General features: G+C 38.1%; 1 protein-coding gene across 2 annotated transcripts; it reads right to left on the reverse strand.

The window, feature by feature from the left end:
• Positions 1 to 2,040: 2,040 nt before the first annotated feature.
• Positions 2,041 to 13,382, reverse strand: LOC104111434 (probable LRR receptor-like serine/threonine-protein kinase At1g53430). 2 transcript variants are annotated; one of them, XM_009621133.4, is made up of 25 exons: positions 13,176 to 13,382; positions 12,927 to 13,087; positions 10,596 to 10,773; positions 9,184 to 9,255; positions 8,441 to 8,509; positions 8,267 to 8,338; positions 8,103 to 8,174; positions 7,759 to 7,830; positions 7,607 to 7,678; positions 7,403 to 7,474; positions 7,219 to 7,290; positions 7,055 to 7,126; positions 6,304 to 6,372; positions 6,138 to 6,203; positions 5,899 to 5,958; positions 5,755 to 5,793; positions 5,614 to 5,663; positions 5,041 to 5,411; positions 4,639 to 4,837; positions 4,426 to 4,563; positions 3,962 to 4,080; positions 3,557 to 3,767; positions 3,229 to 3,466; positions 2,809 to 2,959; positions 2,041 to 2,557 (listed from the first exon to the last, which is right to left on the reverse strand). In XM_009621133.4, exons 2-25 carry the CDS (start codon positions 13,030 to 13,032, stop codon positions 2,147 to 2,149), a joined length of 3,051 nt encoding a protein of 1,016 aa, XP_009619428.1. In that variant the 5' UTR covers positions 13,033 to 13,087; positions 13,176 to 13,382; the 3' UTR covers positions 2,041 to 2,146. The 2 variants fall into 2 exon arrangements, with proteins under 2 accessions (XP_009619428.1, XP_070033341.1); XM_070177240.1 differs by having other exon boundaries at positions 13,172 to 13,382.
• Between the last annotated feature and the right edge of the window lie 12,963 nt (positions 13,383 to 26,345).

The raw sequence follows: 26,345 nt of genomic DNA on the forward strand, positions 1-26,345 counted from the left end.
GTCAACTCTTGGTCAAACTTATGAACTCTTAAGTTCTTCAAATTGCCAACTTTCGACAAATAATGTCGAATTCTTCTGGGAACCTCCGAAACCAAATTCGAACATACGCACAAGTTCAAAATCATCATATGAACCTATCGGAATAATCAAAACCCGATTCCGAGTTCGTTTACCCAAAAGTCAAACTTTAGTCAACTCTTCCAACTTAAAGCTTCTAAAACGAGAAACATTCTTCCAAATCAATCCTGAACCGCTCTAAAATCGAAACCAACCATACACGTAAGTCATAATACATAATATGAAGCTACTCACAGTCTCAAACAATCGAATAGAACGCTAAAGCTCAAAACGGTCGTTACAATATTTGCGAACAGGTTCTCGCAAATGCGAGACCTGCAGTTCAGCAACACCAGTTGTTCATCAGCTATACCAAAACTATCTGCAACGCATCCGAAACTCACCTGAGCCCCTCGAGCTCCAATCCGAACATCCACACAAGTGTTACAACATCATACAAACTCGCTCGCAAATTCAAATCATTAAAATAATATCAAAATTCAAGAATCGATCACTAAAACTCAAGATTTTCAAGTTCAAAACTCAGTTTTTTTATTTTCTTCACATATAGTGTTGAATCGGCCTCGGGTCACTCGGAACCCCAACCAAACATGCGTATAAGTCCGAAATCATCATATGAACCCACCAGAATCATCAAATCACTGATCCGAGGTCGTTTACCAAAAATGTTGACTGTGGTCAACTCTAGCCACATTTAAAGTCAAAAATCACATTTTCTTCGAAATTTCACATATAAATTTTCTGGAAAACGACTCGGACCACGCACGCAAGTTATAAATCATCAAATTGAGTTATATAAGGTCTCAAAACACAGAAATAGGAACTAGTACTCAAAACAGCCTATTGGGTCGTTACATCATGAAAATGGCGCCTCTAAATTTTTTAACTTTTCGGTGAAATAATTTAGAAAACTTGCAGACTTTAGCTCTATATATTTACCATTAGATTGTTCTAAAGAAACTAGAGTTTAATCAAATGAAAAGTCTGTTTAACCTCTTGAAGGACAATACTTTCTCGCTTTTGGCATATCAAGTATCAACATTTTCTTCACTCTACTCTACCACAGAATTCTTCAGCTAGCCACATGCATTTTCATCAGGTTAATTGGATAGCTTAATTATTTCTCCTGTATTGCTAATTTCTGTGGTTTCTCCTTTCTAGTGTTCTCATCATATATCTTGCATGAATTCAAACTGGAAAACATGGAAAAGAAACATATATTCATATCTTGCCAAACCATGATCTCATCAATGTCATCAAGTGTGTCCGAAATCTTGATTCATATCCATACATGTAATCACAAAAGATTAGTGGAGTAAAACATTTGGACAATGAAAATAAAGGTGACAAGAGGGACTCACCTTTGAAAAAAAATTCTAACGACAAGACAACTGATTTATAAGGAACAATTTATTTATTTTTCTAGCGACACCTAAAATGCCATCAGGAACAATTTATTTGTTTTTCTAGCGACACCTAAAATGCCATCAGTTCTATCAGGATCATGAAAGTTACCCTTTAAAAGATTAATACTCCCTTTGTTTCACAATTTAAGTGTCGTACTTTCCTTTTTTCTAAAAGAATGACTCTTTCAATATTTGGTATCTCTTTAACTCTAATATTCTACATGGCAGGTTTAAGGGCCACAAGATTTAAAGGACATTTTGGTACATACACACATAATTATTTAAAGACCACAAAATTCAAAAATTCCCGATATTTTCTTAAAGCTCGTGCCTAGTAAACTAAGACATTTAAATTGAAAGGGAGGGAGAAGTTGCTATCCGACTTTTATCGGATCTTAAGATAGCAAGGACAAATCTATGTCATGGTCATTGGCAAAAATGTGCCGTCAAAAAGGTTCAAAAGTGTAACGCCTGCCTGCTCGTTGAAATTGGAACTTCTAAGAGAATACAAAATTGAGGTGTAAGAACACAATCTCCAGCAGGAAGGAAATCAATATAACAAGCAAAACTTATCTTGACCTCTGTAACACGTAAAAATCGTTGCTTAATTACATGATCGAAATCAAAAGCTACTTCTAAAATTCTGCAGTATTATCCGTCAATCAATCTAGGTTTACATCATAAAGATCTGGAAGAAGCCTTCTCGTGGAAGTAGTTTCATCTTTACCAGGGACAGAGACCGAGGAATCACTCCAAGGTGCATTCATACTTTGCACTTGACTGTCCTGAGAGTAACTTGAAACCTGTGTTTGACTGTCTTGTGATAGTTTCTCAAAAGATTTGAATCTCATGTGGTCATCTGATGTGGTGCGCTTAACTAGTGGTGCTTGCACCGGAACTTTTCCTTCGAGCATACTCACGACAGAAGACATGCACGGCCTGAGAGTGGGAGAGGGATTGGTGCACAACAGACCCAGATTTATCATCTGCATTACCTCTTTTTTGGAGTAACTTGATCCGAGACGTGGATCCACTAATTCTAAGAGATTTCCCTGTTCCTGTAGGACGTAAGCCTGCACTCCAAATAGAAAACAAAATTGTTATCGAAAGCAAGACAAAGATTGGAGATGAGGGAGGAAAAGACAGTAAGATGTGCAAAAATGCATCAATAAGAATGTGAGTAGAAATAATGAAAGAACTATGATTCTAAAATTTTCTTTCTCATCCCGTAGGAATGAGAAATGGAGATATCAAAGAAAATCCAGATTGCAATTAATCAAAAATATACATGGAAGATTTATGATGAATAAGTTTGACGATTTACCCAGTCAAGAAGGTAAACAAATTCCTCTTTTGGCCTGTAGTTTGTGTTGCTTTTCCCACTGACAATCTCTAATGCAACAACTCCAAAGCTATAAACATCAGCTTTATCTGTCAAGTAGCCTCTCATTGCATACTCGGGAGCCATATAACCTCTAACAAACAGGAAAAAGAAAAGTAAGATACTTCCTAGTAACCATGTTACTGCGACGAAGTACAAAATTCAAATGCACAGAACTGTTACTCTCTCATTGCATGTAGCAAGAACTTTTGAGGTGTTTAGTTGTGCCTCAAAGTCAGAAGAGTTCACTACTGTTACAGGATTTCTTTTTCAAACTGATATATGCTCTTTATTGTTTCTAAACAAAGAGAGGATTATATCAGACAAAGTACAATGAAAGTGAGGATAAGAAGGCTCACTCACACTGTTCCAGCAATTCGGGTGCTAATATGAGTGTTCTCTTCTTCATCTAGTTTTGCCAATCCAAAATCTGAAATCTTAGCACTCAGATCTTTATCAAGAAGCACATTGGTTGCCTTTATATCTCTGTGAACAATTTTCAATGCTGATTCTTCATGCAGGTAAGCTAACCCTCTTGCTATTCCTAAGCATATCCTTTTTCTGGTTGGCCAGTCTAGGTTCAACCTCTGGTCGTCACGGCCTAAGAAAAGGAGAAATAGAGGAATATAGGGTGGCATAAAATATCATTGCGATGATTAATGATTTTAAAAATGATGTTTCAAAGCTTTACCAAAAAGAGCTCGAGCAAGACAGTTGTTTTCCATGTATTCGTATATCACCAATAATTGGTTCCCTTCTATACAACAGCCATAAAGCCTCACAAGGTTTGGGTGGTGTAGAGCTGAAATCATGCCTATCTCGTTGACAAATTCACGATTTCCTTGCTTCGACTTGGAAGAGAGCTGCTTAACAGCTATTATTGCACCATCTGCAAGTACACCCTACAGACAGCAGGATTAGGATTAGTTCACAATCATCATATTACAGACAAAAGAATGTTGCTACTTAACTATTCAGCACTACTGTATTTTCCTATAAACACAACATCAAGCATAAGCAATGGGAAGTATGGCCACAGAACTGCAAGTTGTCCTACCACAAAATCAGTATTGATAGAGATAGTGAGAGTAGCTACCTTGTAAACTGGTCCAAACCCTCCTTCACCAATTTTGTTGGCGGGATCAAAGTTATTTGTAGCAGCTTTAATTTGTCTAAGTCTAAAATGACCTGTTTGTAAATCAAGGGCTCTGAGTTCTGTAACAAGAAGAATACTACAAACGTCAGTACATAAAGATCTCCTAAAACATCTGTATGATGAAGACAGATTAATCAGTCATGAAGATTTTGCTGTGTGCTAACTATTTATGATATATGGCATGATGTCGATCCACCAACAAAACAATCGTCTCAATGCTGATCAATTAAAGGCAGATGATTAATTTGTATGAAGCGACTAGATTATCATAACAGAAATATCGCTATACTATCAAATAGTTTCAGACCATAACAAGGAATACGAAGTTTTTGTCGTTGTAGCTCCTCCATTTCCATTTGTTTAAGCATGTAGAGAGTGAATAAATGCTTTGACGTATGTAGTACCTATTTCTTCCTTATTTTGCCCTCCAAAAATGCCTTTCTTCCACAGAACAACCACAATTATCAGAAGCACCACAATTGAACCAAGTACAATGCCAATAACAGCTCCGACATGTAACCGGCCTGTATCAATATTATAGTCTGCAAGAAGAAAGTGGGATTTCATTGAAGATAAAATTTTGGGAAGATAAAGTCTATAGGCAGAGATATACTGACTTGGTGTCACTGTGATAGCTGAAATCAGAGGTCCATATACACCTCTGTCAGGAATAGCAGTGGTCCCCTTCCCCGTCCAATACAAGTGAATCTCCAGAGTGCTACCATTAACGAAAACATCTTTAAAGTCCATGGTAATTCCTTTCCCAACACCCTTAGCTTCCTCCATAATGTTGAAGTCCTTCAAAACTACATTTCCCTGTGTAAGAAATCAAAATATACTGCATTATCTCCAATAGATTGGTACCTTGCATACCAATAAGTTTAAAATCTTATCAGAACTCAGTAAATCAACACTCAAGTACCTTCTAGCCTAATCCAAGAAGTTACCAAATCATATCAGAACTGAGTGAATCAATAGTTAAGTTACATATTTACAGAAGAGGTTAGGTTTCCACTTACTTGTATTGATACATCAAATATCCTCCTTCCGAGGCTGCTATATGTGGAGTCATTAGAAAACATTATTTCAGCAAAGTGAAGGCGCACTTTGTAGCTACCTTGTCGCAGGCAAAGCCCATAATATTTGAGAGAAGTAGGGGCAAGGCGTGCTGTCTTGTAAAACTCAGCACCAGCCACGTTCAGTGAAAATGTATTTGTTGCAATATAACTGGCATCTTGAAAACCCGTGTACACTCCTGAACTGCTGAAAGCCCATCTATTGGAGGAGGACACAAAAAAATATGATGGACCTCTATTGGTCAAGTCCTCCTCATATTCATTTCCCTCAAAATTAGTACTACTTCCTCCACAGTTTATGAAAAGCGAATGATCTGCAGATGACATAAAGAGCGGGGCATAAAGAAGGGTTCTGAAATTCTCTCTTAACTCCAAAGATAATTAAAGTACATAAATTGCCACTCCAAGGGTTGGTTCAGGGGTAAACAATACGCAATGCTACTTCAGGCCCTCTCAAGGGCCAAGTTAAGAAATTTGGATTATAAAAAAATATGGTTAATAGGCTGTAACTCTTACGTTTAGCTTCTGCGGGACAAGGGAGGTCTTTCTTGGAACACCAGGCACTCCTGAAATTTCCAATAGATTAAGCCACATAATTAGACAGAAAGCATCATATAAACTAGCAACCTGATGCATAAGACAACATTTAGGACTTACGAGTTGGTCATTGCATTTGAATAGCTGGAGACTAAGTTTCTGCAGAAGAACGAAGGTTTGTAAGTGATGTAATTATAGGACCAAAATTTTCACTTAACAAACAGAAATAATATATGAACCCAAAAAAAGAGGAATAAAGCTCACATGGTAGAGGACTGGCATCCTGTAGCAGATGTTGGTGTGAAATTGTTGTATGATATATCGCTGTATAAAAATAAGATGATCATTGTCATGAACTCAATAGACACCAAATTCTTGTAAATGCATTCTTGCACCAAGCAAAAAGTTTGGTGTAGCATGCTACAATGCATTACTAGCTACAATATTAACCAAACTTTACTACTAAAATGCAGAAAAAGAAACAAACTAGAGCAAATACCAACATGTTCTCTTTACTATCCAATATCCAGCTGGGAATTGCTCCGCTTAATGTGTTGTGAGAAAGAAACCTACATCGCAGATAAAACTGTTGCTTGTTATAAATGAACGAAAACTTTGAGGGAGAGAAGCATGTACAAGATTTAAGCTTCAACTTGTAAGGGTACCTACATGTTATCATAATTCACCTGCCCCAATGTATTTAGGATTGTACCATTCAGCATGTTGTTGCTCAGATCCCTGCAAATAAATAACACTTATCAGAGGCAGGATCAGCATCAAACCGGACAGAAAACTGAACCACTTTGGTATCCGAACAATTAGTGACAATCTGTACTCCATCATGCAACTAAGAGGAAAACGTTGGTATGTAGAAGAATTTCCTTTTATACTATGAAGGGTGATTTTGGGTTTGTATTATATGCAGATTAAAAATTTACGAAATTCGATGAAAGTATACACACCGTTGCAAAAAGAGAAGACGGCAAACAAGAAAAACTGCATCCTGTTACATCACCTTTTCAATTTAGAGTTTAGACCTTGATATGAATATAGAAAGCGTCTTATTTGTTCTGACTAGTCAATCAACAAATCTTGTACAACAATCTCCAAGTCTAATGTTAAACTTGGCAGTCGTATTCGCAATTAGATAGAAGAGTAATATTAATATCTTATAAATTCCAACTTTTGAGAAGATAAAGAAGAGGCAGTCAACACAAGAATATTTGCTATTCAAGTATAATCATAGCTGAGAATCATCAAAATCTATGTCATCTCCGAATACATCTCACCTAGACTTCTATGTTCTAGTACTCCTGACAAACTAAAATGTAAAGAGCCAAAACACTGTACTTGCTAGAGAAAAAGTTTCCCATGAAATAATAAACAGAATGATTAAAAAATAAAAAGAAAACAAACTTACAAAAGTTTCAAATCCTTCATGTCACTTAAGTATCCCGGAATTGGACCAAAAATTGAGCAATTTCTCAAAATCCTGCATCAATAAAGTCAAATTAGAGAACCGTAAGAAATTATGATGAACAGATGTAATTGCTAATTTTCCAACTACAAGCATATACTACTCACAGCCTTTTCATTTGAGTGAGGCCTTGAAGATTTGGGAATCGCATTTGTTTTCCTCTCAAATCAGATATTCTCCTGACAATAACAATGCACATGAGAACTTCCACTATAATAGCCCTATATCCTTTCTTATAAAAGTGAATTTAACAGTTACGCGACTATAAAAAGCAGAGAAGTGCGAACTTACAACTCGGTTATGTTTTTCAACTGGGATATTGTAGAAGGAATAGGTCCCTCCATTAACGTTCCTTGTATGTCTCTGCAAAAAAGTTTCATGATAATCGCAATTATATACTATGTATGCTACCATATTTTTGTTGGTCTAAAGTTTAGAATTCTTCATGGAGAAGAAAATTGCATCAAGATTTGCTACTATTAGATGCATACTCACAATCTGTCCATTTTGGTCCAATTGCCAATAAAATCTGGTATGGTTCCAGATATTCTATTCCCATCTATCCTACTGCAAACAGACTAAAGAGTTAAAGACTTAAGAGATAGAAAACACAAAAGGCAGATGTGCTTCTAAAATTTCTTACTTACAATTCTGTCAAGTTCTTAAGATTTCTGAAGTTCTCAGGTATAGTTCCTGTGAGATTATTGGCAGTAAGAAACCTGCAAAATGCTCCTTCAATTAACCATGATAACTGAAAAATCACACCATTCGTTCCGATTTGTTTGGCACATTTTGCTTATTGTTGAGTCAATTTGACCAAATTTTGGAGCTAAATCGGACCAGATTAACTCTTTCTTTATACCAAAACTTAAATCTTAAGAAACTATATATTTTAGTATGAATATCGAGAAGCGAAAAGTGCCAAATATTTTGGAAGAAGAGTAATAATAAGTAGATAATAGACATTGAATATCTGATTACTATGACTTACATTTTACTCAGGCGGCTCAAACTACCAAGGTTTGGAGGAAGAGGTCCTTCAAGTAGATTATTTTCCAGATTTCTGAAAATTCCATTTCATGAATGTGACATCCAATTAGGTACAACCAAAGTATGTAGAAATATAAAAGAAACTATGCAATATCTTTTACTTACAGTTCTTCCAGTGTGTCAATATCACCTAATTCCTTGGGAATCACACCACTGATACGGTTACCCAACAATGACCTATATATTTATGAGTTTGACCAAAATGTAAGAAAAAAAAAAGGAAAAGAAAAACTTCTTCACTGAAACTTTGTAGAAAGATCAAAGGGAAAACAAACTTACAGAATAGTGACACGAAGCTTGCCATAGCTTGAGGGAATCGATCCATTTAAGAAATTGCGAGACAGATCTCTGAAAATGCAAAAATTAATTGAGACTCCAATTTTGCATGTTATGGTCCAGTTTAAACTTTCAGATTTCACACTTTTTAAGTCTATGGTTTACACAACTCAATAGACTTTGTTGCATATAAAGCAACAAACAATGAACTTGTCACTGTTATGATTTGTACAAAAATTGAATAACAACACATGACAGTTTCTGTATTCAAGAGTTTACAAGGCAAAATTTTGATAGTTTGCCTCAGGAAAATTCCAAAAGTATTCCAATAGAGATTTAACCAAGTGGATTTCTGTTCAGAAATACCCTAATTTTAAGCAATTATATTGGTAAAATTCCATTCTTTCATAATACATGCCACTCTCTGTATGTTTGCTTACATAAAATTTTCAAATTTATCTGTGAAAACAAATGAGAGTAATCCTGTGTTTGTTTTCCTATTAACTTTCTGGCCATAATTATTCACCCAAAAAAGCTCATTACATCAAAATATCAACACGAAAGATAGGTCCCATCATCAATTAGGCTCAAGGAACCAACCACTAACTAATTGTCATTGTGTTACATTGATGCAGTGGAAATTTGAATTTTAAAGCTACGAGAAATAAAATAAAATAACTTATCCTATGACTGAATGCAGAGAAAACTATAATCAAAATAATGTTATGGAATTAACTGATACTCACAATTCTCGCAGATGAATAAGCTCTGCAAATTCAGGAGGTAGAATTCCTGTCAAATTACGACCCTTCAATTGGCTGTATCAACAAAAACAGGAGAGAAAATCAAAAATATTTATTAACACCTAACGGTAGAGGAGTTTAGCTAGGAAAAAAAATAACAGGGTTTAAACTTTAAATATTGTGAAGAGGAGAGGCACAAATGCACCGGTGAGAAGGCGTGAGAGGTTGGTTTTGAAGAGCCTAAGGATAGGTAGAGACCGGCCGAAAAAGTATTGGGAAGAGGTGATTACGCAAGATATGGCGTTGCTCCAACTTACTGAGAATATGATCATGGATAGGAAGTTATGCAGGTTGAGAATAAAGATAAATGGTTAGGTAGCACAGTAGCTTTAGTACATGACTTAGTGTCATTTGTGTTTTTCGTACTCCCATGACTTCTATTATTACTTGTAATTACTTTCGTTTCGATTTTTTGATTGCATTAACTAGTATTAGTTTTGTATTTTCGCTTCGATTTTTTTATTAATGTGTTTGTTGTTGCCCTTCCTTTTATCTTGCCTAAATCGAGGGTCTTCAGAAAACACTCACTCTGCCTTCTTAAAGATAGGGTAAAGTCTACGTACACACTACCATTTTTACATCTCACTTATAGGATTACACTGATTTGTTATTGTTATAAGACTCAAAGGGATATAATTCACAAGAAGTCATTGTTCTTGGACGCTCTTTACACCCTATTACGTCGGCCACAATGCTAAATGTCAAGTTTTTGAATGCCAGTAACAAGTGCAGTTGATCAATCAAAAATATCTTTCTCCTTTGAGGTAAGAAAGAAATTAAAACGCCAATATAGATTAGTGTCCAAATAGTACTTTAATAGGGAAATATAGAGCCACGATTGAAGTAGTTGACGAGCATTAAGTGCTGAAAATCATTACTTAAACTGATAATAAGCCATTAATATGTTTGGTAAAATAACATTGAAAAATAATTTCTCTTAAAATGACTAAATAAAGTTATTTACCAAAAAAAGTTTAAAAGTATTTTCTCGAGGAGAAGAACGACAATGAAAATGAAATGGAGATGGAATTAAGAATTTTATCTAGGAAAAGAGTATTTCGAGAATTAGAAAAAATAAATATTAAGATACTTGTCGAACGAAAAAGGCCAAATAAGTGATACTATGTCATAATAGGTCAATATAATCTAATAATATATATATATATATATATATATATAATCACTGCACACAACTTAAACTCGATTAAATGGACATACAGCACTTTTCTTTCTTCATATATATAAATAACAGAAGAAAATCTTTGCAACCTTGAAATACTTACAATAATGAGTCTTCCTTGTAGCATAATTCACATATTAAGATATGATTCAACGTATAAAGAAGGAGCGCTTACATGGTCACCACATGGCAAACTGAGCTGTCATTGAATGAGCAGTCGCATGTTACATTGCTGAGAATTTTATTAAAAGCAGGATCTGTCACGTTGAAACCTCTCCCCTCATTGCAAGAGGCTCTGCTGACGTTCCAAGTTGTGTTCTGAAGTTTCATTGATATTGTTTCCAGAACTTTAACTGTGACATCAAAGTTAAATTATATTTCAATCGTTACAATATCCAGATGATATTGAAGAGCAAATTCTTGCACCTCAAGTAAAGTTACCAGGGTAACATTGGATTAGTTTACATATAAAGCATCGATCATGTTTGTGATTATTACTGTTGTTTGATGCTCCGACGTAGAATGGATAGTCTTGAAAAGAATATATGTACAATAGAATAAGTCTTGCCTAGAGTATAAATTTTATTTTTTTATTTTCCTTTTTGTAATTATCTGATATTTATTATTCACTAATCTGACTAATCTAGATTAATTAGCGTCCCAGAAAATATTAAAAATGGAAGCGCTATACGAATTTTTTTCATTCTCAAGGCTCAAATTTAAAATCTTTAGTTAAGAATAGAATAATATCATCTATTCCATCACACCTATCGATAAAGCATCATTGCTAGAAGCCCGACCACTATAGCATAGAATTTCGTGCCAAAAATTCAAGAATATCGGACACTTAGATTTCACAAATTTCGGGATTAGGACTAGCCAAATACCTTGGCATGATTTAAAATGATGTAGCGTATCATAGTGAATTAGTATCAGAAAAATGCATATAGATAAGAAAAGCAAGCCATTTTGGGCTATACCCAGAATGATAGCACTGAGCCCTCACTGGTATTGAAGAAGGTGAAGGATAGACTGGTCGGTAGCTGTTGCTTCCTCCGATTTTTTTAGTTCTTTTCACACATATTAAGAAATTTACCTTTCAAACATTAATTAATAATGAAATTAACCGTATTAACCTTAATTTGTTCATTAAAAATATAACAAATTACTTCAAGGCTTTTTACTCCTAAGACAACTTTGGAAAGAAGTCACTCTTAATATCTGAAAAAATTAAATATTATGGACCATAAAAAGAGATAAAAAAATTACAAAGTGAACCGAATAGAGTATTTGACTTAATTTCAGCCTATAAGACATACATGATCCAAAGGGAACAGGCGCACCTCTTAAAATAAACACGTTTTTCGTTTTTCTAATTTTATAGTACATACATATACATAGTTCTACGTGATAAACACGTACTCATAATATATACTATATCTTTAAATATGATTTTTGTGCTCTCATTAAGAAAGAATTTTATAGTTTTAATAATAAAAGTATTTATTTAAACTATCATTTATCTCTCCTCCTTAAAAGTTACTTGATTAATATTTCACTAATTAGAAGTCGATCAAATGAGCTAATAATTTTTTTTAAAAGCGTCAAATATCTTAAAACAAATTCAATTTATTAAAATAATCGATATTTGAAATTAGGGAGTAATTGTTTTGTTTTTGTCTGACGCGCAGAGATGTTGAAAGCAGTAAATTTCGCTTTGGGGTTGAGGGGAAGGGGGGGGGAGAAAAGGAATCAATTAACAATTAAAAAATCAACAAAAAACATGTTAAATGCAAGATGATTAGCATCTCACAATAGAAAAATACGCATGTAATTGACCCTTTACAGTAAGACATTCAACGCGGCCATCACTTCAATGAAAAAGGTTAAGTTATATTATAATTTTTTATATTATTATTGTAATTTAATTATTATTTTGCTTTCTAGGTTATAATATCAGACAAATTTTCCAGTAAATATATGTCAACTTATTCTTATAATGTAAAACTATTTACTTTTTATATTTCTACCGCAGAGAACATAAACTCATAATAGAATAATAATGAACGAAAAGGTCTGGACAGGATATTCTTTCATTATGCAAGACCACTTTATTAGCTAGATATTAACCAATATTGAAAAATCAAAGAACACAAACAAACAAAATATCCGCACACCACAACAGTAACAAAAACCAAACGAAACAAAAAAAAAGGGAAGAAAAAGGAAAAAGAAAAAGCAGACATGGATAGCACGAAAGGCAACCACATTTGAATCAATCTGGAACAGGAAAACAGTTTTAGCTTTCAGAAAACAAATTTAAAGACGAAAATAAAAAAGGAAACGCAGTATGCACAAGAACAAACACAGATCATCAATGTATGGGGATGAAAATCAAAGAGAAGAAAAGAGCGTGTTTAATTTATAGATAAGAAGAGGAAGAAAAAAGAACAATTATAGTACTAATATTTTGCAGAAACCGTCAAAGGAGAGAAAATATAACTACCTTCCTCTGCAGGCAAAAGTTGAGAGACAGATCCCAAAGGAGAGAAGCAACTCAAAGCCAAAGATAGATACACAAACAAAGCACAAAATTTGATACATGCATCCATTTGATTTTCTCGTCTTATTGCTCAATATCAAGTTTTAGGCCCTTAAGCACAAATGCTGCAAAAAGGAAAACACAATTAAACAAGTTGTTCTCATAGTTTAACTTGAGTAAATTATAGTAACACATAAAAGGATAGGAACTAACCATAAGTGAGAATCTGTAATTAGTCGTCTGATAGGATCATCGGGAGGTGGTTACGGGTTCAATCCTTGAATTATAGGCGGGAATGGAGAAAGGAAGAGATAAGTAGTGTTCGCAGAAATGGAAAGAAGGAATGAGTTTTAGGTATTTAATGGTCTTTTTATTTAAAAATGTTTTTGATGTCGACTCCTCTGGTCTCCGTCCAAAGGTCCTCCTTTCTTTTTTTCTGAAGCTCCTTTTTTCTTTAGCTTTTAATTTTCTGCTAGCGTAAAGCGTTTTCCTTTTATTATTTCGAATTCTAATAAGAAGTCAACGTCAAATTATTTTAAGATAAGATTTCTATAGTTTTTTTAATTAAAAGACAACCATATAGATCAAGGGGGTGTATCAATTAGTATCATCTATGAAATTGTCGGTTTGTTATCAATAGTGATGAAGTGGTAATATTTTAATCTGAATCTTGTTCTCCCGGCGTGAAACCATGGTTCCCGTAATTTTGGAATTCTACTGATTCTAAGAACTTCATTTCCATTATTGCATATTTTTATTTTCACTTAAAATTCTAGAATTTGAGTCTCGGATATGAAGTCGATGGAATGCTTATATTCAATGTAAGATTTTTATGTGCAAATCCGGGAAAAAAAGAAAGTCGGTTTGTTGTTTCTTTTAAAGCATAATATTTTGCTTTATATTTTTTAAATTACTATTTTACTATTTGCAACTAGCTATTTCTCCCACAAAAGCTAGTTGAGTTCAGAAAGGTCTATGGAATCTATATTACCAATAGATTCAACCCCCTAAGAGTTTTTTATTTGTTCTATCCATAGACTTGAGCTCTAAATTTGTGGTAGATTTTTCTCAGCAATGTTGTATCTATTCTCCAAACATCTTTATTAGAGAAAAACGATACTCCCTTCGTCTCAGTTGATGATGTGAATGTATTATTATTTGGAGAGTCAATTTTTTTTTTTTTTGGAATAATTTTGTTAAACTCTTTTAAAAAGAATTCATTATTAACTATGTTACCTTATACTAGTATTTTTTTCATATAATTTTTAAATAATAAATTTAATTAAAAATTTTAAAAAAATCTATGCCCGAATTTTGTAACGACCCGGCCGGTGATTTTGAGAGTAGTAGCCCTGAACCCCTATTTATTGCTCCATCTACTTCATTTTGTGGTTATGTAACTTGCCAAGAGGATTTGTTTATGGTTTCGGAATGAAATGGGATGCATAGTCCCTAAAATGGAAGTTTAAGTCATAGGAATTGACTGTAGTTCGAACTGTGTGAAGACGACTCTGGAATAGAGTTTTGACGATTCCAATAGCTCTGTAGGGTGATTTTGGTCTTCGGAGCGTGTTCGAATGTTGAATTGGAGATCCGTAGGTCATTTTAACGTCATTTGGCGAAAGTTGAAAATTTGATGAATTTTGGGAAGTTTGACGGGGAGTGGACTTCTTCATATCAGGGTCGGATTTCGATTCCGAAAGTTGAAATAGGTATGTAATGTGAATTATGACTTGTGTGCAAAATTTGAGGTCAATCGGACTTGATTTGATAGGTTTCGACATCGGATGTAGAAGTTTGAAACTTTGAAGTTCATTAGGCTTGAATCGATATGTAATTCGTGCTTTTCACGTTGTTTAATGTGATTTAAAGGCTCAACTAAGTTCGTGTGATATTTTAGGACTGGTTGGTATATTTGGTTGAGGTCCCGGGGGCCTCGGGTGAGTTTCGGATGGTTAACGGATTATTTTTGGACTTTTAGAAGATTTTCTCGTGCTGGGCTGGTTCTGGTGTAATCTCACCCTGCGCAAGGCTTACCGCAGGTGCGAGCAATAGGGCGCAGGTGCGGGGCTAGGGGAGTTGGCCAGTGGTCGCAGGTGCAGTGTGAGGGTCGCAGAAGCGGAGTCGCTTCTACGGAAGATTGATCGCATGAGCGGGCGAGTATGGGGAGGCCTGTCCACAGAAGCAGACGTGTTTGCGTAGATGCGCACCCGCAGAAGCGAATCCGCAGGTGCGGAACCTGGAACACAGGAGTGGGCCTTGAGGGACTTAAGTGATTTTCGCAGAAGCAGAGGAATTTACCGCAAAAGCGGTTCCGCAGGTGCGATGGAACTGGTCGTAGGTGCGAAACGCTTGGGCACACTATATTAAATCAAGGGTTCGTGATTTTTATCATTTTGGACATTTTGAGCTCGGGTCTTGGCGATTTTTGAGAGCATTTTTGAGTGATTTCTTGAGGTAAGTCCCTTGTACTTATTTTTTATCAATAATCTTGTTTCTCCATTAATTTTCCCACCTAGTTAGTGTGTATTTAAGGTGAAATTTGGGAGTTTGAGGCTAGAAATTTGGAGTGTTTAATTTGGGGCTTTGAGTGGCGACTTGGTGACGGATTTTGGTAATTTTGGTATGGGTGAACTCAATATCGAATGGGTGTTCGTATTTTGTGACTTTTACCCGATTCCGAGACATGGGCCCGGGTCGACCTTTTGGGGCGATTTTTCGATTCTTTGCTAAAGTAGTAGACTTATGATTTAAATTAGTTTCTTGTAGTCGTATTCATGATATGTAATTGCTTTTAGCTAGATTTGGGCCATTCGGAGTCGAAAAATCAAGGGAAAGGCATCCTTATCGATTGATTGAGCGAGATTTGAGGTAAGTGACTTGTTTAACCTTGTGTGGGGGAAATCCACTTAGGATTTGGTATTGTTATAACAATTTGTGATATGTGAGCGCCGTGTACGCGAGGTGACGAGTGCGTACACGGGCTAATTATAAAAAATTCGGTTCTTGCTGATTTGTCATCTTTTAAAATACATTAACGGAGTTGTCTTCTTTTAAAATACATTAACTGAGTTGCCTTAGCATATGTAGTAATCATGTTTAGCCTAGAATCGCATGTCTACGTGCCTTAACTCTTACTTGCAATTTGTGCAATATGCTTAGTTGAATTACATGCTTCCCTTAATTTGAATAAAATCTTTAACTATAAGATTCTTGCTGTAAATTCGTGTTTCCTTCGATTACCTATTGCATATTTACTTTGGGACTACGAGGCGATTCCTTGGGAGATCCCCTTGTACTGCATATTTATATTTGGGACTACAAGGCGGTTCCTTGGGATATCCCCATGTATTGCATATTTACTTTGGGACTACGAGGCGATTCCTCGGGAGATCCCCCTGTACTACATATTTACTTTGGGACTACGAGACGGTTCCTTGAGAGATCCTCCTATACTGCATATTTACTTTGGGACTATGAGGCGTTAACTCGGGATATCCCCCTTGTACTGCATATTTACTTTGGGATTACGAGGTCCATATCTTGCATATTTACTTTGGGACTATGAGGCGGTGTCTCGGGAATCCCCATGTCTTGCATATTCATATTTGGGACTACGAGTCGGTACCTCGAGAGTGCCCATGTTGTTTTCCTCTACTTGTTGAGCTATTATTTTCTAAGGTTTCTCGTTGTTAAATTTTTAGTCATTTCAAATATTATTATATCTTCTGCTTTACTTTCCTTTTAAACCAATAGGGCCTGACGTGACCTCGTCACTACTCTACCGAGGTTAGGCTTGGCACTTACTGGGTACCGTTGTGGCGTACTCATACTACACTCCACACATCATTTTGTGCATATCCAGGTTCTTCCCACTAGATCAGATACCAGTGAGTTGGACTGTACATGGAGACTTCAAGGTATTTCTGCCAGCTTCCGCAGACCTCAGAGTCCCCCTCTATCCTTATTATGTTGCTTCCCTTATTCTCATTAGACTTTGATGTATAGAGAAATTTACTACTTACTCTTAGAAGCTTGTGACTTATGTCTACCAGGTTTTGGGAGTTGTAAATTATGGATTTGCAGTTTCATATTTATATATCATGTGTTGAGATTGGAGTTCAACTTATTATTTATTTATTTCGCAAGTTGTTAGGCTTACCTAGTCATGGAAACTAGGTGCCATCACGACATCCTACGGAGGAAAATTGGAGTCGTGACAAGTTGGTATCAGAGCTCTAGGTTCATAGGTATTATGAGTCATAAGTAGGTTTAGTAGAGTCTCGCGGATCGGTACGGAGACGTATGTACTAATCTTCGGGAGGCTATGGAACTTTTGGGAAAAGTTTCACTTTCTTTGATTCCTTATCGTGTGAGATTTTGACTTCGGTCTCTGAACTTCTGTCTTTCTATTCTCTCATAGATGGTGAGGACACGTACAGCTGGATCGAATGATCAGACACTCGCGCCCCCTGCTAGAACCGCGAGAGTCCGGGGTCGGGGTAGAGGGCGAGGACGTCCACGTAGTGCAGCCAGAGCACCCGTACGAGCTGCTACAAAGGAGCCACCAGTAGCTCCAGTTGGAGGGTAGGCACCTGAGACGCCTGTTACTGCACCAGCCCTCTAGGAGACTCTAGCCCAGTTTCTGATCATGTTCATCACCTTGGCTCAGGTAGGATTGATACCTCTTGCTTCTGCCACATCTTAGGCTGGGGGGAGCACAAACTTCCATTGCCGGTACCCCAGAATAGCGGGTTTAGGTAGACCAGGATCCAGATATCATACCTATACAGCCATTAGCTCCAGTTCAGCCCGAGGTTAGGGTAATAGCTTCTGAGGCAGAGCAACTCAGGCTCGAGAGGTACAAGAAATACCACCTACCTACTTTCAGTGGCTTGGCGTCAGAGGATGCCCAGGGTTTTCTTGAGGAGTGCCACTGCATCCTCCGTATTATGGGTGTTGCGGAGACTAGTGGGGTTTTTTTCACTACATTCCAGCTTAGAGGAGCGGCCTATCAGTGGTGGCGCGCACACGAGTTGGATAGTCCGACTGAGGCAGCTTCACTCACTTGGACTCAATTCTCAGATATGTTCCCGAGGGAGTATGTTCCTCACAGTCTAAGAGATGCTTGGCGCGCAGAGTTTGAGCAGTTATGCCAAGGTGTTATGACCATGTAAGAGTATGCGGTCTGATTCAGTGATTTGGCTAGGCATGCACAAGCCTTGGTTGCTACTGTTCGAGAGCGAGTTCGTCGGTTTATTGAAGGGCCCAACCCCAGCATCAGATTAAGCATGGTCTGAGAGTTGGAGATGGATATTGCATATCAACAGGTAGTAGGGATTACTAGGAGGTTAGAGGTCATGCTGACTTGGGATAGAGAGGAGAGAGAAGCCAAGAGGTCTCGAGAGTGTGGCACTTATAGTGGTACTCGTGCCCCAGCTAGAACTCGTCAAGGCAGAGGTTATATGGGTCGCCCTGTTCATTCAGCACTTCCAGCCGTCAGCGGTGCTCCGGCCACTACTAGGCCCTAGGATCCTTATTATGCACCACCAGTGTCTAGTGTGCCTCCTGTATGGGGTGCTTCCAGTGGTCAGTCTAGTCGATCAGGCCTAAGCCAGTCGCAGTAGTCACGTCCTCAGAGAGCTTGTTTTGAGTGTGGCGACACTCGTCATTTGGTGAGGATTGCCCCATATTTAGAAGGGGGGCACCTCCATAGATTTCTCAGGCACCGCGTGCTCCACCGGGTCCTCAGGCTATGATTACAGCACCAGCTACCACCCCACCTGCACATCCATCTAGAGGTGGAGGTCGGACAGATAGAGGTCGCCCTAGAGGGGGAGGCCAAGCTAGATATTATGCCCTTCCTGCTAGGACGGAGGCAGTTGCATCAGATTCTATTATCACAGGTATTGTTCTGGTCTGTCATAAAGATGTATCAGTCTTATTTGATCCAGGCTCCACCTATTCTTATGTGTCATCTTATTTTGCTTCGTATTTTGGTGAATCTCGTAATTCTCTAAGTTCACCTGTTTATGTATCTACACCCGTTGGTGATTCTATTATTGTTGACCATGTGTATCGGTCGTGTTTGATTGTTCTTAGTGGTTTTGAGACCAGAGCCGATTTATTATTGTTTAGTATGGTGGATTTCGATGTTATTTTGGGCATGGACTAGTTGTCGCCCTATCACACTATCCTTGATTGTCATTCCAAGACGGTGACATTGGCTATGCCAGGTCTACCGCGACTAGAGTAGAGAGGTACCCTGGATCATGTTCCTAGCAGGGTTGTTTAATTTCTTAAAGCTCAACGAATGGTTGAGAAGGGGTGTGATGCATATCTGGCCTATGTGAGAGATGTTAGTTGATACTCCTACCATCGAGTTTGTTCTGGTAGTGAGGGACTATTCATATGTATTTCCGATGGATCTTTCGGGCATGCCGCCCGACAGGAATATTGACTTCGGCATTGATTTGTTACCGGGCACTCAGCCTATTTTTGTTCCACCTTATCGGATGACCCCAGCAGAGTTGAATGAGTTAAAGGAACAGTTGCAAGAGTTGCTCGATAAGGGCTTCATTCGGCCTAGTGTATCGCCTTGGGATGCTCCTATCTTGTTTGTGAAGAAGAAGGATGGTTCTATGCGGATGTGTATTGATTATCGCTTGTTGAACAAGGTTACAGTGAAGAACAGGTACCCATTGCCACGTATTGATGACCTATTTGATCAGCTTCAGGGTGCCAGAGTGTTCTCTAAGATCGACTTGCATTCAGGCTATCATCAGTTGAATATTCGGGAGCCAGATATCCCAAAAACTACTTTCAGGACCCGGTATGGTCATTACGATTTCCTTATGATGTCTTTTGAGCTGATCAACATCCCATCAGCATTCATGCACTTGATGAACAATGTATTTCAGCCCTATCTTGACTCTTTCGTCATTGTGTTTATTGATAACATTCTGGTATACTCTCGGAGTCGGGAGGATCATGAGCAGCACCTGAGGACTGCGCTTTAGACCTTGAGGGAGAAGAAGTTGTATGCAAAATTTTTGAAGTGTGACTTCTGGCTAGATTTAGTGGCATTTTTTGGTCATGCAGTATCGAGTTAGGGGATCAAGGTAGATCCTAAGAAGATTGAAGTAGTGTAGAGTTGGCCTAAACCATCCTCAACTACGGAGATCCAGAGTTTTCTTGGCTTGGCGGGGTATTATCCTCCATTTTTATATTCTTTCTCATCTATTGTTGCACCTATGACCAGGTTGACCCAGAAGGGTGCTCTTTTCAGGTGGACGGAGGAGTGTGAGGAGAGCTTTCAAAAGCTCAAGACTGCTTTGACTACAACCCCAGTGTTAGTGTTGCCTACTGGATCGGGGTCCTATATGGTGTATTGTGATGCATCACGCATTGGTCTTGGCGCGGTGCTAATGCAGGACGGTAGGGTGATTGCCTACGCGTCCGGAGAGTTGAAGGTGCATGAGAAGAACTATATTTTCCACGGCCTAGAGTTAGCAGCTATTGTTCATGCCTTGAAGATATGGTGTCACTACTTGTATGGTTTTCCTTGTGAGGTTTTCACCGATCACTGGTGTCTACAACATCTGTTTAAACAGAAGGATCTTAACTTGCGGCAGCGAAGATGGTTGGAGTTGCTTAAGGATTATGACATTACCATTCCCTATCATCCCGAGAAGGCCAATGTGGTGGCCGATGCCTTGAGTCGCAAGGCGGAGAGTTTGGGCAGTTCAGCATATCTACCAGTAGCAGAGAGGCCTTTAGCCTTGAATGTTCAGGCCTTGGCCAATCAGCTTGTCAGATTGGATGTATCCGAGCCGAGCAGAGTTTTGGCTTGTGTGGTTTCTCAGTCTTCCCTTTATGATCGTATCAGGGAGCATCAGTATGATGACACCTATATTCTTGTCCTCAAGGACACGGTTCAGCACGGTGATGCCAAGGAAGTCACTAATGGAGATGACGATGTATTACGGATACAGGGCAGGCTATGTGTGCCTAATGTAGATGGTCTGCGTGAATTAATTCTCGAGGAGGCTCACAGTTCGCGGTATACCATTCACCCAGGTGCTGCGAAGATATATCAGGATTTGAGGCAACACTATTGGTGCAGGCGGGTGAAGAAGGACATAGTGAAATATGTCGCTCGTTGCCTAAATTGTCACAGGTGAAATATGAGCATCAGCGACTGGGTGGATTGCTTCAGAAGTTAGAAATTCCAGTGTGGAAATGGGAGCGGATCACTATGGATTTTGTTGTTAGGCTTCGACGGACTCAGAGGAGGTTCGATGCAGTTTGGGTGATTCTGGATAGATTAACCTAGTCATCTCATTTCATTCATGTGGTTACTACTTACTCTTCGGAGTAACTGGCTCAGGTTTACATCCACGAGATTGTCATACTTCATGGCATACCGGTATCTATCATCTCTGACTGGGGTATGCAGCTTACATCACGGTTCTGGAGAGCCGTGCATCATGAGTTAGGTACTCGTGTGGAGTTGAGTACAAAATTTCACCCTCAGATGGACGGACAGTTCGAACGCACTATTCAGATATTGGCGGATATGCTTCATGCAGGTGTGATTGATTTTGGGGGTGATTGGGATCAGTTCTTGCCATTTGCGAAATTTGCCTACAACAATCGTTATCAGTCAAGCATCCAGATGGCGTCGTATTAGGCTTTATATGGTAGACGGTGCCGGTCTCTAGTGGGTTGGTTCGAGCCGGTTGAGGCTAGGCTATTGGGTACAGACTTGGTTTAGAATGCCTTGGAAAAAGTTAAATTATTTTAGGATCGACTTCGTACAGCCCAGTCCATGCAAAAGATTTATGCGAATCGAAAGGTTCGCGATGTTGCATTCATGGTTAGAGAGCGGGTCTTGCTCCGGGTTTTTCCCATGAAGAGTGTTATGAGGTTCGGAAAGAAGGGCAAGTTGAGCCCTAGGTATATCGGTCCTTTTGAGATCCTTGAGAGGGTTGGAGAGGTGGCTTACAGACTTGCACTAGCACCTAGTCTCTCTGTAGTTCATTGAGTATTCCATGTTTTCATGCTCCGAAAGTATCACGGTGATCCGTCACATGTGTTAGTCTTCAGCTTAGTCCAGTTGGACAAATATCTATCTTATGTTGAGGAGCCAGTGGCCATTTTGGACATGTAGGTTCGAAAGTTGAGATCAAAGAACATTGCTTCAGTGAAAGTTGTGTGGAGGGGTCATCCAGTCGAGAAGGCGACTTGAGAGACCGAGCATGATATGCGCAACAGTTATCCTCATCTTTTCACCGCTTCAAGTATGTCTCTATACTCGTTTGAGGACGAACGTTTGTTTTAAGGGGGAGGATGTAACGACCCGACCGGCCTTTTTGAGAGTACTAGCCCTGAACCCCTATTTATTGCTCCCTCTACTTCATTTTGTGGTTATGTAACTTGCCGGGAGAATTTGTTTTTGGTTTCAGAGTGAAATGGGACACACAGTCTCTAAAATGGAAGTTTAAGTCATAGGAATTGACGGTAGTCCGAACTATGTGAAGACGACTCCGGAATGGAGTTTCGACGGTTCCAATAGCTCCGTAGGGGGATTTTAAGAAGCGTGTTAGGATGTTAAATTGGAGGTCCGTAGGTCATTTTAGCGTCATTTGGCGAAAATTGGAAATTTGATAAATTTTGGGAAGTTTGACCAGGAGTGGACCTTTTGATATCGGGGTCAGATTCCGATTCCGAGAGTTGGAATAGGTCCGTAATGTCAATTATGACTTGTTTGTAAAATTTGAGGTCAATCGGACTTGATTTGATAGGTTTCGGCATCAGATGTAGAAGTTTGAAACTTTGAAGTTCATTAGGCTTAAATCGATGTGTAATTCGTGTTTTTAGCGTTGTTTGATGTGATTTAAAGGCTCGACTAAGTTCGTGTGATGTTTTACGGGTTCGACTAAGTTCGTGTGATATTTTAGGATTGATTAGTATATTTGGTTGAGGTCCCGGGGGGCCTCGGGTGAGTTTCGGATGGTCCAAGGATCATTTTTGGACTTAGAAGATTTTCTGGTGCTGGGCTGGTTCTGGTGTAATGGAACCTGCGTAAGGCTGACCGCAGGTGCGAGCCCACAGGTACGAGCAATGGGGTACAGGTGCGGGGCTATGGTTGTTGGCCACTGGTCGCAGGTGCATGTGAGGTTCGAAGAAGCGGAGTCGCTTCTGTGGAAGATTGATCATAGGAGCGGGCGAGGGTGGGGAGGCCTGTCCGCAGAAGCGGACGTGTTTGCGCAGATGCGCACCCGCAGAAGCGGGATTGGGACCGTAGAAGCGAATCCGCAGGTGCGGAATGTGGAGCGCAGGAGAGGGACTTAAGTGATTTCCGCAGAAGCGGAAGAATTTACTGTAAAAGCGGTTCCGCAGGTGTGGTGGAAATGGCCGCAGGTGCAAAAAGCCTGGGCAAACTATATTAAATCAAGGGTTCTTGATTTAATATAGTTTGCCCAGGCTTTTTGCAGGTTCTTGATTTTTATCATTTTGGACATTTTGTGATCGGGTCTTGGAGATTTGTGAGAGCATTTTCGAGTGATTTCTTGAGAGAAGTCCCTTGTGCTTATTTTTTTATCAATAATCTTGTTTATCCTTTAATTTTTTTCACCTAGTTAGTGTGTATTTAAGGTGAAATTTGGGAGTTTGAGGTTAGGGATTTGGAGCGTTTAATTTGGGGTTTTAAGTGGCGACATGGTGTCGGATTTTGGTAATTTTGGTATGGGTGAACTCCATATCGAATGAGTGTTCGTATTTTGTGACTTTTACCCGATTCTGAGATGAGGGTCCGGGTCGACTTTTTGGGGCGATTTTTCGATTCTTTGCTAAAGTAGTAGATTTATGGTTTAAATTAGTTTCTTGTAGTCGTATTCATGATATGTAATTTCTTTTGGCTAGATTTGAGCCATTAGGAGTCGGAAAATCGAGGGAAAGGCATCCTTACCGATTGATTGAGCGAGATTTGAGATAAGTGACTTATCTAACCTTGTGTGTGGGAAATCCCCTTAGAATTTGGTACTGTTGTAACAATTTGTGATATATGAGCACCGTGTACTCGAAGTGACGAGTGCGTACACGGGCTGATTATGAAAAATTCGGTTCTAGCTGCTTTGTCATCTTTTAAATTACATTAACAAAGTTGTCTTCTTTTAAAATACATTAACGGAGTTGCCTTAGCATATTTAATGATCATGTTTAGCCTAGCATCGCTTGTCTATGTGCCTTAACTCTTACTTGCAATTTGTGTAACATGCTTAGTTGAATTACCTACTTTCCTTAATTTGAATTAAATCTTTAACTGTAAGATTCTAGCTGTAAATTAGTGTTTCCTTCTATTACCTGTTGAATATTTACTTTTGGACTACGAGGCGGTTACTCGAGAGATCTCCCTGCACTGCATATTTACATTTAGGACTACGAGGCGGTTCCTCGGGAGATCCCCTTGTACTGCATATTTACTTTGGGACTATGAGGCATTTACTCGGGAGATTCCCCCCTGTACTGCATATTTACTTTGGGACTACGAGGTCCATGTCTTGCATATTTACTTTGGGACTACGAGGCGATTCCTCGAGAGATTCCCCTGTCTTGCATATTTATATTTGGGACTATGAGGCAGTACCTCAGGAGTGCCCCTGTTGTTTTCCTCTACTTACTGAGATGTTATTTTATAAGGTTTCCCGTTGTTAAATTTTTAGTCATTTCAAATATTATTATATCTTGTGCCTTACTTTCCTTTTAAACTTGTAGAGCCCTGACCTAACCTCGTCACTACTCTATCGAGGTTAGGCTTGGCACTTACTGGGTACCGTTGTAGCGTACTCATACTACACTCTCCACATCTTTTTTGTGCAGATTCAGTTTCTTCCTACCAGATCAGAGTCGAATCAGTACGCACAAGACTTAACTTTGGATGCACATATCTAGATATATATATATATATATATATATATATATATATATATATATATATATATATAAGGATTAATATGGAGGACAACCTATCAAATGAAAGGTCTTCGAGTCTAGTTTCCAACACCTCAAACTGTTCGTCATTTGGATATTCCTACAAGACGTTATTATCAAATTGCCAAAGGCTGGCAGTGAAGTACTGCCATAACGTCCGAGTCTGCATCCGAGCTTCGAAGAGGAGTAAACTGAGGATGCAAAGTATTCGGGGCCGCGTTTGAAACCCAAAATTCTAGGCATATAAGTACAAAATCGTGGGAAGAGAGAATTTTGAGTATTGGGGGTTAGGGTTCTTGAGGTAAAAGGGTGATTTTACGCTCAAATCAAGCCCAACCAACTAAGGTATGTTGTTAATGATAGTTTGGGTTGATTCTTACTCAATATACATGAGTTCTAATATCATTCTTGTATCCAAATACTAGATTTCATCATCAAATCCTCAAGAACACAAAAATCACCACCAAAGTTGTGATTTGTTAAGATTGATATACTAGAGGTAATTCCAATACTTCAAACTCGTTTATTATGAGTAGTTATAAGTATTTGAAAACTTTGTTACAAGTTTTAATGGTTGAAAGATTGGATTATAAAATTCTAGTTCATGGCATGAATAGTACTTTTAATAAAATAAGAGAGAAGATGAATAGTAATCTTGGCGATGAAATTGATGAATACAATGAACCTATGAAATTATTTGTTAGCAAAAGTTGGAAGTGATCAACTAAGTAATCACCTGAATTGTATATTTTGCAAGTGTTGATTATGGAAGAAGATGAATAGTAACTTGGTGGCATTGGATGATTGATGTAGTATCATTAATGACTTCGAATTGGTATTAAAATATAAGAATGAAGTTGAATAGTCTAGCATGTAAATTTATTTGGCAAATTGAGTTGTTGGAGGCTTGTAGCCAACTTATTTTTTATATATGGATATTGATCAATATCTTAGGTCATATTTTGATGTAATTAGAATATCTAATTGTAGATATTGACTTGTTGGTGATGTTTGAGCATTTTAATCAACATTGGAGTGATGGAAGAGGATTGAAAGCTTGTGAATATTAATAAAGCTAAAGCGAGGTAAGTTGATTAAATCTTACTCTTCTTGAGGGACTTTCTCTAAAAGCATGTTTTGAGTTAATATTTAAGTTGTTTGTAAAAGTGATTTCATGCTTGTTGGGACAAATAAGTACGGATGTCTCCATGTACTAAAATATTATGTTGCATATGTAGTGTCATGCTGTTTTATAAAATTTTATTTTAAATCTTGTTGGCAAAATGACACTCAAGATAAATGTTATAAGTATTTATCAAAACTTATGTATTGACAAGAGTATACATATTTGAGTGCTAAAGATAAGTTTTTATGGAAAGTATTTCTTTT

The sequence above is a fragment of the Nicotiana tomentosiformis genome, chromosome 6 (genome assembly GCF_000390325.3).
Source record: "Nicotiana tomentosiformis chromosome 6, ASM39032v3, whole genome shotgun sequence".
Taxonomy (NCBI): Eukaryota; Viridiplantae; Streptophyta; class Magnoliopsida; order Solanales; family Solanaceae; genus Nicotiana; species Nicotiana tomentosiformis.

Coding starts and splice junctions, on each gene's coding strand:
- LOC104111434 (XM_009621133.4), bottom strand. CDS start 13,032: ATGGATGCATGTATCAAATTTTGTGCTTTGTTTGTGTATCTATCTTTG. Junction 8,175..8,266: donor ATTGACACACTGGAAGAACT/GTAAGTAAAAGA, acceptor TGGAATTTTCAG/AAATCTGGAAAATAATCTAC. Junction 6,373..7,054: donor ATGAAGGATTTGAAACTTTT/GTAAGTTTGTTT, acceptor ATTTATTTGCAG/GGATCTGAGCAACAACATGC.